The 13,976-nt window shown below is 39.0% G+C and overlaps 1 protein-coding gene across 1 annotated transcript in view; it reads right to left on the reverse strand.

Annotated features, from left to right (window-relative positions):
- Positions 1–1,639: 1,639 nt before the first annotated feature.
- Positions 1,640–13,976, reverse strand: part of VAV3 (vav guanine nucleotide exchange factor 3) — a 172,217-nt gene continuing 159,880 nt past the window's right edge. Inside the window, exons 26-27 of the mRNA XM_064455631.1 lie at positions 5,876–6,027; positions 1,640–4,145 (exon numbers count right to left, since the gene is read on the reverse strand). Coding sequence (XP_064311701.1) covers positions 4,104–4,145; positions 5,876–6,027 — 194 coding nt within the window. The 3' untranslated portion in view covers positions 1,640–4,103. The remainder of the gene's footprint in view (positions 4,146–5,875; positions 6,028–13,976) is intronic.

The raw sequence follows: 13,976 nt of genomic DNA on the forward strand, positions 1-13,976 counted from the left end.
GGCGTAGCATTGCGGAGCAGTGCTGCACAGCACCAAGGCCGTCCCGGTTTCTTACGCTGCGCCCTCCCTCCCAGGGAATAGGAGCTGGTAGATGACCCAAACTAACCAGAGGGATACTCCATGTCATGTAATGTCATGCTCAGCAGCAAAATGGGGAGGAGGGAGTGCTTCCTCTGTCACTCAAATTGAATGAGCAGTGCTCTCTGAAAGGAAGAACTTGAACTGCAGATAAAATAGTACTGTAGGGCTCTCAGCAGCCCAGCTTGTAGCAAAGAGACAAGAGCTAATTCACTGTAGTGTCAATACTGCCGATGAAGCTGTGACAGTGCTAGTGCATAAATTATACCTGCCATTGCAGCTCTTCTGCCTACGTGTTGGTAACACTGATCGTGAAATAGAAACAAACATTTTTTGCACTGAACGTCGAAATCAACAGAACAAAACCTGGGTCTGGGGCTTGTTTGTACAAAATGCCCAGCTTCACTTTTTTCTAGACAGCACCTCACTCTCACCCTTATGAACTGCTAAAACCTTGAGAATCAACCTTTTCCTTCACAGAGCATCTAGAGTTTGCCTGCAACACAAAGGAGAAAGGTATCCTGGTTGGCATAATTTTTATTGTTCAAATTAGATGTTTTTTCAAGCTGAGATTTTCAAATGAGCTTCCAAGCCTTACAACTGAAAAAATTCTCCAGAACACAGTCGCGACTGGTTCTTGTGCCCTAATTACAGCGCCTTCTCAATTTCTCACCCATCAGAGGACACACATCTCTTCTCACACACAAGGGGAAGGAGAACGTCTGTGACTGAGCATGATGCTGTTAACAAGAGGATTTAACTGAGAAACATTTTTGCATCTTGCATTAGGTGTGACTCTTAGTTATGTGATATGTTCATGGGTAACAGGAAAATTATACCTTACATCTGCAGAGATGTGCAAATGCTTCATTAAGTTTACTAATTATCTGTTAGAAGGGCAGTTCCACAAGGAAATCTCTGCCTCTGAAAACTAGAAGGGACACAATGAAACAACACTGCAATTGTATCATCACAACCTCTCTGAATTAATTCACCTGTCCAAAAATATTTTATAAACATATCAGTAATGAATGTTATATTGTAAAAAATGCACAAATGGGTTACACCATGAAAAGGTTATCAAGTGGCCCATGAAAGGAGGCACATACTGTATTTTCAGACCTGAGCTCCTGAATTTGTGTGTTAATTCACATATGACAGAGGGACAAAGCAGAAGGTGGAAGAGAAAGGACACTGCTATGACACATAAAAGCAAACTTTTTAAGAACAACTTTTTTCTTCAATCAAAAAACTACAAAAATTATCTTCGACAGAGAAAAATCGATAGTATTTGATTCCACAATGTTCTCTATAGCTAAAAACAAAACAACCCCACCCCCCCGATTCCGTCAGAAGGCAAAGTATCCCAACAACGAAAAGCCCTCAAGGAAAGCGATACGATCCCATCCACATTGACTGCTCAGTTTACAGCTAAACGAGGATTGTGCAAATCTAGGAAGTCAAAACAGAACATCATCAACTTCTGCCCACAACGAGAAGGTGGTTGGACAAAGGAAGCACAACCTTCACACTAGCCAGCTGCACATCTTGACACATACCATTAAACAGAAAGTTAACCACTTTATTGTATTTAACATATTTACAAAATAGTACAAATTAAAGTACTGTAACTCTGTTATTGCATGACAACAAAACCTCCATACAAACAAAGCAGCACATGTAAGAGACACTCGGAATATTTAGGAAGTCTTTGGTACTCAAAATACAGTTTAAGATGCAGCATTAACTCAGTCTATACAGGGCATTGAACACAGACAATGACATGTAGATTTATGCCACAAAGGTAAGTTCAGCTATGGCTTTCATCGTCTCAAGGGCTGATTCCTCGGCTCAGGGATTGCTTAAAAGCTTTACAGCAACTTTAGGATGGAGAGACTACTCAAAATGATTCTGAAACCAAGCTGTTGAAAACGACTGATGTATTTCTCAACTCGTATTGAGTTAAACTGCCTCTTCTCAGAACTATATGACAGCAAAGCACTAAACACTTCACAGGCCTAGAGCCTACTCCTCTACCCCTTGAGCAGGCAAAACTGTAAAAGAATCGACTTTGTCTACTTAAGGAATATAGGATCAGGCTCACAATGGACAATAAAACTGCATGTCAAAACATGATCAAAGACAGTATACCCTAGTCTACACTGCTGTACACATAATTTACAAATTATATTTTTTGCATAATCTACATATTTACAAATGCTCTCAATTGTTCCATCAAGTAACGTACTCAACACGATCACAGTTTGCATAATTTTGAGGTAAATCCTTGAAAAGTTATAGCAGAGTTTCATCTGCAAGGCTGAATCTCAAAAGTGGAGGATGTCTACTTAGAAGATCCCCTCTCTCACCTGGTCACATAGCAGCGTACACTAGGTGTGGCACATGGGTAAGATGGTTGCAGAGATGAAGGGGATTATTGTGAATCCTCTGCACTATGCTTGGTTCTTCCTGATGGCCAGAAAGAGCAAGGAATGCTGGGGACTGCCAGAAAGAATCTGAAATACCTACTAGCAGATTCTGCTCTGTGGACGAACAGTGGATATTACGTTGCTTGTAGAGTAGGAAAAACTGCAGCGTTCAATCATGCAGTATCTATGCACACTAACTGCAAGATGTGAAAAGAGGACAGAAAAAGCAAAAGAGGGGACATGGGACAGCATGGATTAACTTTCTTCATTGGTCAACGTTACCCTAGAAAGAAAATGCATTTAAGAGCTTTATTTTCTTAGAAGTTTTCAAGCCAAGTGAGACAGTATCTAAGTATTCAAAACGCACATCTGAAGTCATCACCCACGTTTATTGTAGCTCATAACTACAGCACTTCTGAACCTCCATAAATACATTAAAACACTGACCAAGGGGTGGGCACCACTCTGCAAGGCCTGATGTTTCAAACTAGCTAACCTAGACACATTTTTCCTTGCAACAAGACCGCTCACTCTTTGAACTGCCATTAACATTCCAGGGAACGAGTGAGGAAAGGGCACAAAGTCTGCAAGTTTCCTTTGCATTACCTTGCAAGAGCACAAAAGGTGATAGAAGCTCCTGTCTAACTAGGAAAAGAGAGCTTAGAGTTGGAAGCATCAAAGTTCATCTGAATCAATCAAGAGGTTTTGGTTCTTGAGAAGTGACATCACCTTGCATTAGTGTATACTCCTACAGAACAGGTCTACAATATTTATGTAATGTTAATGCTGGAAATTTTAAAACTCTGCTTGTCATGACTATCCTCAGTTGCACATTTGTGGTCAGCTGCTTAAATGAAGATACGTCACACAAAAAAACTTGGGATGACAAAGAGAGGATCCCACAATTCCACTTTGTGGACTCTTTTTCAAGCAATAGCACATCACTACACCATTTTAGAATGTTGTCTTTAAACAAATTTTTAGAAGATTTAGGCAGGACCTCAAAGTAGTCAGTTAACTAATTACACATGCATGAACGCTGCTCCTGTTCACTACATTCACATTTCCTTCAGAATGTTTTTGTGAGCGTAAAACTGTTTGTAAGGTGATAAGTAGTTTGATGTTTCAGGACAAGCCCACTGACTATGCTTTATGCCCACTGGAATGACTGAACTCTGTTTTCTGCACACAGTGATAAGGAATAAGCCTTCATCTCCTTGTACCATCACAGATGTCAGCTAGAAGAAAAGAGACTTATTAAATATTCAGCCATAGCTAGTGTTCATGGTGTAGTACAGGGTGAAATGAAAAGGAGCATGAAGAAATTTTGTTTTCCAGAGATCTTCTGGGAAGGTGAGGGTTGGACTTTGTACTGATCCCCAGTGATGGTAAACTGGCAGGTTGTTTCTTGCACAGCTCTGGGCAAGGTAATAATGTGTCAGCACGAACTTCTGTATAAATCCCAACATTAAGACTGGAAGGTTCAGACAGACAGAAATGCTGCTGTTTAAATACTTAACAAGACCAATAACACTTCAAAGATGTTAAGTTTTTACAATCCCTGAAACTGCTGGTCAGCAGAGGAAAGTTTTAAATTCATTCGTCCTCTTCAACATAAGTTGATGGAAACCAGCCCACCTAAAAAGGGGAAAAGCAGAACAAAATAATACATGAGATGCACAGTTTTTTAAAAATGGTTGGACTAGGCAGAACAAGGACGAGTCTGCTCAGTAAATATAAGAATCAGATTACAAAGATAAACTTCGCTGACCTGGCACAGTTAGGGTAAGTACCCTAAATAAAAGAATAGCTTGCAGATAAGATGATTTGGAGACTAAATCCCTTCCCACCACCTCCCCAGAAAAAAACCCTTTTGCCCAAATTGGAAGTCTAAGCATTCAGACAAAAGTCTAGAAATGCCAAGAGCTGAAGTAGTTTTACTACAGGCAGGACGCTGCTACATTTTGAACGAGCAGCTGAGTATTTAACAGGCTTCAGTCAGCTCCAGGGATCCTCTTACAAAGAAAATAGTCACCGACTTGATTGCATTAGATGGAGTTAAATTCCACTGCCACCAACAGGAGTTTTAAATATGATGGACCTGGAAAGCAGAGTCCAGTGTTTTAGACTGGATAAGGTATAATGCTACCTCCATTCTGCAATAAATGATGTGCCAAATAAGGGTTATAAAAGACATACAGGGAGGCAATGTCACATATTGTTTATTGTCTTATCTATCCGCTTTAGGTTTTTCACTCAGACGTCTTTATACCTAAGTCAATTTAACACTCATGAAAGCGTTAGAACATGATTAAAAGGAGTCAATGTGTAAACTTTGTTTTAGACTACCTTGCCAAAATATCTCCAGAGGTGGGCTTATGATCTTGAGCCAGGCTGTGAAAACTACCAGAAAGAATGCTAGTATATAACAGGGCACCCTGTACAATGGGGGTAGCTGCATTAGAAGGAGATGCCCAGTTTTCTTCTCATGTAAAATATATATAGGACGACCACTATTTCTTCTGGTTCCCTATTACTTCTTGTCTAATTGACCATTTCATTTTAATATCATAACGAGACTCAGGTGCATTAAAAAATGTTTTTCAAATTGCATAAAGCAGTAAATCTGGACATCTACTTCCACTGGACTTGCAACTTTCATTTCCAGCTTCCAGCCAACCTACTTTCCTCCACCTCGTATTCCTTGACCCTGCATCTCAGCCCTTTAGACGTGGAAATCACAGCCTCAAATACTTCTGACTAATCCACGTTAAAGAGCGGTATACTAAGATTGAAACAATATAGCCTTTATAGGTCAAAACTGAAACTTTACTCCCATGCAAGTCTCAGGGCACAGTGTGAAGTGACTTTGTAAAAATCCCTGATAAACGTGCCACTTTATACGAGCCACATTTTTAAAGATCAAAAAAGCAGCCTCCTATAAAAAAGGGGGCTGATTCCATTGCGTTGTAGCCTGGCAGAAAGGTGTGGAAACCATTCTGTGCTAAATTGCTAAACAGACTTCCACAGCACTGGGGACCTGAGCTACTGACCCCAAATACATGTGTTCAACACAGTTCAAGAAAGTTCAGCCGCAGCTGAACTATTAATCCTGGTTATTTTCCAACCATATAATCTTGCCCAAATATTCAGCCTGGTAGGTCACATTAAATAACCAATTAATTTAGATGCTGGGAAAGCTGCCTGGCAAGAGTTCCGCCTGGCTCCTACAAAACAGAGATGAGAACGTGTTGTATCTTGTGAATTTCAATATACAAAGAAGGTTTATGATGTACAAACACACCTTATTTTTTAACAAAATCACTGTCAGCGAACGTGGAAATGAGACAAAGAAAAGAAAGCCTTACCCTTCCATTTACTTCACCTCTCCACCAGCCGTTCGCGCTCATCTTTGTATAAATTTTTACAACATCCCCTTTCAATAAGGACAGCTCTCTCATGTCTCTTGCACAGAAGTCATACCTGGCTATGGCAATGCCTATCACCTTCGGGCTTAGCACTGAAATGAAACAGACGTTGATACTATCAGCATTTGTTAACTGAAGGCTACTAAAGTGATGTAAATAGCAGTGCTGTAAAACACAAACCAACTATTGCACAACAACATACACTGGCATTCATTTTACGTAACTGTGAAAGCATCTGCACTACACAGATCAAGAGGTTTAAACATTGGTGTAAAAGTTGAAAAGATTTTATGTTATTTCTGAATAGTTCTTTTATTGTTGGAAAAAACTCAAACTAGGCGAACCATAAATACAATATCCTCCACCCCAAAATTGCTAAATACATCTGCAATTATTGTATTTTTGTGCTTCATAATAAAACTTGCTGCCAGTTACATGCATCAACATATTTTACAGGTCACTAGTTTCCTTCCAAAAGAAGTACTAGCATTTACAGTTGATTTAACTTTAGACCTCTAATGAAGCAAAGCAAACAGAATGAGGTGATGTTCTTTCAAAAACAACTCCCAAGTTAAATATTAATGCACTTAAAACTGGAGGCTAACATCAGTATGAGCAAAAAAAGTAAAGAGTTTCCACAGGAAATTTGCATGGATCATTTGTCACAATCTGCATGAACACTGGCTGGTGTAAATCTAGTCTTTTCAGGAGCTTATTCTGTAAATCACCAATGAATTTGTTCTACAAAATTTTACATTAAAAAAAAAAATCCTTACAAATTTCTTACTAAGTTTCAGTGAAGTTAATACTTAAAAATTCTAAGCTATGTCAGCATGCAAGTATTCTGCCAGTGTAAAGGCCAGACATTTTAAGCAATAAAAAGTTGTGAAATTTTTTTAAAAAGCAAACGTGAAAAAAGCCTCATTTCAAAAACCAACCCCCTTCTCCCCCCAGAAATTAATAGGAAATTACAGTTTTAACCCTGATGTAGAATGTCCAAACTTGCAAAAGAAACCCTTGACTCTTCCAATGAGAGGTAAAGGAGCATGGCACCTAAGAGATAAAGGCTTGGGAAAAAAGCCTGACAAAGACTTGAAAGAAAAAAGAAAAAGACTTGATCAGTTTAGAAGAAACTTCTACTATTGTGCTGCATTTTGTAGTGCGATCATTTGGCTAAAGCATTCTTTTTTGGGTTTTTTTTCCATTAACGCCATTTTCTTTTGCAGTAGTTTTCCTACATCAGTCACTGCACATCAGATTTACAAGCACAAGCCAGCTTCCTATTGAAAATATTTCAGAAGAATTCATCAAATGATCATGACGGATGACATGATACAACGTACATATAATAAACTTTTTTCTCAGAACCCTTTCCGATTTCTTAGAAATTCCCAATCAACTTTAGGAAATACCATTAGATTCTAGTTTTAGCAATGCCTTCTAAAAAGTAATACCAGAAGTTCATAGCTAGCCACCTTTAATTTAAATTAGGAGCACAAAACATGGCAAATGGGCTAGAAAACCTTGACAGTTTCAGCCCCACTTGTATTTAGGATTTCTTCTGACCTAGGGACATTTCACAGAAACAGAGGCTTCTGCATAATAGTGTTAAATATATGAAAATCATTATATATTCAAGTATTTTAGTTTACAGAGAGAATTTATTTTAAAATAACAACAAATACTATGTTTAAATTATTATTAGATATATCACAAAAACAGAATGCCTAAAAAACTGTTTTGGCAACATATTATGCCCTCTTCTATATCATACCATTAAAGTTTAGTCCAGCATTTCAGACTGCTTACGCAGAGTATGCTTATCAGATACTTGATACAGGATGTACAGAACACCATATAAAAGAGAATCAATTTATTGCTTATATTTACAATAAGATGTTGTAAAAATCGAGATGATATATTCAGTATACTGGAGTTCAAACGTTCTTTCTCCCCTCTAAGCAAGTCTGACGTAGATGCTACTTGTTTAGATCCTGACATGAATGTTTCGTCCTGTACCTCATCAGGATTTCAGTAATCCATTTTACAGGGAAACAGCACATCGTGGGCAGCAATTGTTTTAGAGAAAGAGAGAAAACCAAAAAGAGCAGCTACTGATTGTAAGGTCAGTAACTGTTTATAGGTGTGCAGGAAGATCACTGGCAGATTTGGGGAAGCATCACAGGATGGAAGGAGTGATTCTGGGGAGCAGGGTACCATTGCAGACTCTGGAAAGGAGATAAAGGGGCAAGGGAGAAGATTACACAAGGCAAAGATAAATCTGGGAAAACATGGAAGAAAAGAACTAAGGAGGGAAGGAATACATGGAAGAAAATGAGGGAAAATACTCAGGAAAATTAGGATAGAAAGAGAAAGAGGGCCAGATCTGGGGGAAAGAAGGACTGATAACTCTCTTTCAAGTTGTGAAGCCAGAGAGGAAAAGGAGAAAGAAGCAAGAGAAATCAAAACCATATATCTCCAAAAGTCTTAAGGCAGAAAGTAGCTGAATTTAGATTAATTTAGATTCCAACACCCATATTTTCAAATAAAAGTGATGCTCATGAGGTGAAATATATAAAAGGAAGCCAAATGACTGATGGAATACAGGAAAATGACAGTGCTAATTTTGGAAAAAATATTAACTGTATCTCTCTGGTGACATAGTCACAAAAACAAGTTAAGACTATCGGCCCTGAATTTCCAATCAGAGCTGTCCCAGGATAAATGAAACTTGAGGGAAGACAGTCAGCATGTGGAAAGGACATCTGTACAGATGGGAGAGAGAAGAAACACTGAGTGCAGGAGGGAAAGAGGATAGCTACAGGGAGAATGAGAAAGGTGAGAGAGAATGGGATTAACAGCAGAGATTGATGGAAAGAAAGTGTCAAGAGGATAATGTGAATAAGAAATCAAGAGGGAAAGAAAAAGCAAGGAAAAAGAAAACAAGCTATTGGGAAAGCAGTAATAAATAAACCTTGTGGATTAGGAGGGAGATACTCAGAGGATTAACAGGAAATAGAGTGGGAAATCTGAGGGAAGCGAATAAAAGGTGCATGTGCGAATGAGTAAAATATACTTTTGCTTAACCTAGCCTTTCCTTCTGCAAACAGGAGGAGAAGAAAAGACAGGGGACTATAGCCAGCCTTGATTCACACTAGAGTATGTTGGAAGAGTTTCTCATTGACCATGAGATAGATGTGCTGCAAATGAATTTTAATATTAGTTTGGGCCACTGGTGAAGGAACTGGGGTGCAAACAAAAGAGGCTCCATGTGATCACAGCAGCTCACGTTTCTGCCCGTGACCCTTGTGGAATTTAGGCAATGTACTATTATAAAAGCTGAGAGTAGTTGTTCCTCTCTCCTGTGGTATGGCCTCCCCAAAATTCTGCAGCCGTATCCCCTAAGGGTTGCTCCTGTGTATTAGCTGCCACGCTCCTTGACGCAACGCACATTTACTTGCGCTGTTTAACCAAACCTCAGTTCTATTATACAAGCGTGGGCAGCACCCCCAGTAGGGCTCAACAGTCGACTTAACCCTTCTCCTATGTTACCAACTGCCATACCAGCAGGACTAAGCCAGCTCTGAAGACCCTTTTGAAAGAAATACTTGTAATATAATGAAATAAGTATTTGGTTAATTTATGTAAGCAAATTATTTGGCTATTTTTAAAAAGGTGGTTTTACTGAGGACACGTGAAGTAATGAAGCCTATCAGAGTATGAACTAGCCATTCAAACAGGCAGACAAGCTTAAATTAAGAATTACTAATCAGTATTTTGTGATATGTGAGACATTGAATCCTTACTTATTGTTACAGTTACTTAAGAATTTTTCTGACACAGCAGTTTTTCATAGGAAAAAAGGAACGTAATTGCAATTTGCTGAAACCATAGATAGGAATATATGGGAATGTGTGCTAGGCTTAAAGTAACCCCGAGTCTTGATTGCCGTTCTTTCGCTGTAGGCCACTTCACAATTTTATTTTCATGGAACAGATACCAGTTTCAGTAAGAACACACTTGACAATGATCGAGTACTGTGCAGCTGAATGAAAGAGGTCATCTTCTATCCTCGCCCAGAGGGAGAGAAGCTCACAGCATTTACCCACAGCTCTCCTTTGTGTTCTCCAATTCAAACTAGGCGAGTGCCTCAGACATTCCAGCTGAATGCCGTGACCACAGGGCAGACAGCTATACCAGAATGGCTTTCTATTCATCTTTTCTACAGATGTGTCCCTTTATGTAAGTAAACATCCACTGGAAGAGTGCCTTAAAGCTTGGATTCTCACTCAATTTTGTGACTACCGAAAGGAAGTGTAAGTATCTGCCCCCCCAAAAAAAATCCCTGTATGTAAGGACATAGAAATGGAAGAAACATACTCCAGAACAGTGAGCAACTGAGGGGCAGAACATTCAAGAGCAGTATAGCACACTGAGATTGAAATCCCTGGCATGAATCAAGGGAGGGCTCCTAGGAGACACTCTCAGCACGAGTAATGACACTAGCCCTTCTACTGCCGAGCTGCCACCTTACATTCTTTTACCCTCTAGAAACTACAGAAAGCCTTAAGAATCCATCTCAGAGTACTAAACCATTTGGATGACCTCTGTGGGGCAGGTGTAGAACATACCGCCGACTCGGACCTAGTCAGATCTTATGACTACATCTGCGTTCACACATGCTAGACACCTCCCTTTCCCCAGCACAAGGGCCAGCCTCAACCCTGACTTGCACAACCTAGGCCAAGTCCTCCACCCCCTCTACACAGAGGTGTGACACTGCAACGTGAGTGAATGCTGCGTTCTCAACAGTAGCGGCTCCTTCCATACGCTCCTCGAAGGCATTTACCTTCCTTCTAGCAAAATTCTTCTTGAGTTGTCCAGCGGTGCAGTTCAGCTCTGAAGACTAGGTCTGCACTAATGGAGACTACCACTGCTACTACTTTAAGCATTTTTATGCAGTCTCTTAGTTCAAAATGTTTGCATTTATTAAAGCCAGAGACAGTTAAATGGGAATAAAGAAAACAATATTTAGAAAATAGATGGATAAAATTAATTAACAATGTTAACACAGAATTTAAAGAAAGCATTTTCTACAAAAAAAACCCCTACTGTATTCTAAGATGCTGCTGCAATATGGTTTGCTGCAGGGATGGGACGAACATATTATCTAGAAGCAGTGAAATTTTCAGGTATGTCCGTTTGAGCAAATACATTAAAATATATATAGCTCATCGATGTCAACTGCATAGCAAATTAACGGTCAATTGATCATTCATTGAACCTGCTGCGACTATTGAGCTTTGCAACACCTATTCAAAGTGCTCATTGTAAGCACTTTTTCAAAAGTTTAAGAGTTTAATTTTTGTTACACTCCAAGAATAACATGTAATAACTCAGTTCTTGGAGTCAGAGAACTCAAGTATTAGATTCGTCCCTTCCCTCACTTGCTACATACAGAAACAACAGAAGCAAATCTAGAGGAAATATAAAAGCAGTAAAGCAGTACCTGACCAGAAAGGAGTGGAGGAAGGGGGAACAAAGCTGTAGTCTGGAGGAGTTACAAAAGAAAACCCACAGAACAAAGAAGGGGCTTAGAGAAAGAAAGAGAAAAAAGAGAAAAGCAAAAGAACATTGAAATATTGGCACAAGACTTAAATAATAGCTTTTTAACTATATAATTCATTGATAATAAGGAAACTAAGGTTCCCTACTAAGGATGTCTGGAAGGAAATTGACTATAATAACTAGAAAATTTGGATCTATGATTTAATTTTTAGCAATTGCATTTTTCAAAGAGTAAAGTAGAAAGAAGACACCCATTCAGGGCTTAGAGAAGCAAACTACAACTGTAGACTCTTGCAAATTTTTCAGATTGAACAGAATTTTTTTTCCTTCTTTAATTTTGTGTTCCCCACTTCTTAACAGTACAAAAGCGGGAGTTCATGCATACGTAAGAATTCCTCTTGAGCCCAGGAAGACTAGTCACACGCCTTTAATTAGGAATATAGTCTAAGTACCAATTAAACCGGGGTCTCATAATATGCATGGAAAAAAGTATGCATTTTGCCCTGATAATCATTAATGGCAACAGGAATTCCACAGCTATACCACATCCTCTCAGGCCCAACCAGTATTGCTTGCCTTTGCAGTTTCCCTGACTTGAGGGAAAACCCTTGAGAAAGCAGAAAAAAGCCAAGTTTGGCCTAGGCAGAACCAACATATCATCTCAGAGCCTGTAACAGCTTCCTCAGGTGAAAGGTTAGAGGTGCACTTGCTCTACTGCCAACAAACCTAGGGTCAAAGTATTTTAGATACAAAATTAGAGGAAATGAACCAAAATCACTCTAAATGGAACAACAGTTTGTTGACATGTTCTCACATTTTGTCCCTCTTTTGAAGAGGCGACAAAGATATATAGTGTACAAAAATCTAATAAAGTTGGGGCCTTTGCTCCCAGCTGTGATTTGGGACGGCAAGTCCATCCTCGACTGGATAAATGATCATGTAGCCTCTAAATTATGCCTATTTATACCTATAGTTACTGACCAAGAGTGTTCCTTAGAAATAGAGCAGGGTTATATTCATCAGATAAAGCAGCTTCCCCATATTATTCTTGTGACTACACCTGAAAAAAATAATTTTGCTTCAAAATGGTTATTTGCAGGAATGACATCCAGAACTATTTTATGCAATTAATTAAAAAAGAATCCATGGTGGAAGTAATGGTACAGTTTTGTGCATCTTACTTGGATGAGTATAGATACATTTGTGACAATGAAACTACCAGCATAAATCAAACAAACAGGACTGATAGTATATTTTAAGTTTTATAAGCTATGGGTTATTTGTTAAAAAAAAACCAACCCTGCAACATAAACCAACAGCAGTTTAGGTTAGTATCTCGACGTAATAGAAAAGAAACATACTCCAGGGCCTCTTGCGCCCTAGAAGCTCCCTTCTGATCCTTCAGAGTGACGATTGTTTCTCCACCTCTGACACTAAATGGATTACCTGAGAATGCACGAGGTTACCTAAGGAACTCCTTTACACCGGAGCTAGCAATGCCAGGTGACAGCTCTGCGTGGAAATACATTACACAAGCTGAAAGGGCAACTTGACTGAAGTGGCGTGCCCACCTTAGAGACAGATGACTGCCTTTATTCCTACAGAAGTATTATGATAGTGTGCAAAAGCAGCGTGCCGGTATAAAGGCAGGCTAGGTGCTATATAGGGGTGGCTGGTCCTTTCCTGTCCGTACCTTACCTTAATTTTTTGATAATTTTTCTGTCCGATAGAGCTGGAGGTTTGGTTTTACATGTGACATTCTGGACGACTAAACCTATGTGGGCAAGGAAATCCTACTAGATTTCTATAGATAACTAGTCTGTTTTTAAACATCACTGATAACGGTTCTGGTGTTGAATTTTAAGGAGAAAGGCTGGGTTCTTTTGTTTCCTTAAGGGTTGGGGTGGCGCTTGTTTTATTTTACTTTATCAACAGGTACTTTTACAGAGTTAATGCATTAAGTAGTAGAATGATGTGAAATGACTAGTTAATGTACCTACTCCTAGTCTATAGGTGATGAAAAACAGTCAGATAGTATTTGGCTTTGTGATTTAGGTTACATTAAAATCTAAATTTCATAACGACTCAGATTTCTCAGTATGATTGTGCTTTGTATCAGCAGACTGGAATAGAGTACTAAAAACTGTTCTGTAGAAGAATGTCAACTTTTCTTCCCCTTTTGCCTTTATTTCATTAAATGGTCAATCACCCCTCTAATGTAATACAAGAATTAGTATTTGTCTGTGTAGCAAACCAAAATTTGATCATACGATGTCTAGAAAAGCCTAGGACTGAAAAATTAAGAAGCAGGAATGTACCATTTCCTCCCAAATTTTGCTAATTGACTTGAATTTCTATACTGAGAAAAGTAAACATCTGATAGCTTTTTCAACAACATTAGAAGGGTACAATAAATATCAGAACAGAGCAGGTGACTTCTCAAGACCAGGAGATTAAAAAGCAAAGTTCTAAT

The sequence above is a fragment of the Phalacrocorax carbo genome, chromosome 6 (assembly GCF_963921805.1).
Source record: "Phalacrocorax carbo chromosome 6, bPhaCar2.1, whole genome shotgun sequence".
NCBI classification, from domain to species: domain Eukaryota; kingdom Metazoa; phylum Chordata; class Aves; order Suliformes; family Phalacrocoracidae; genus Phalacrocorax; species Phalacrocorax carbo.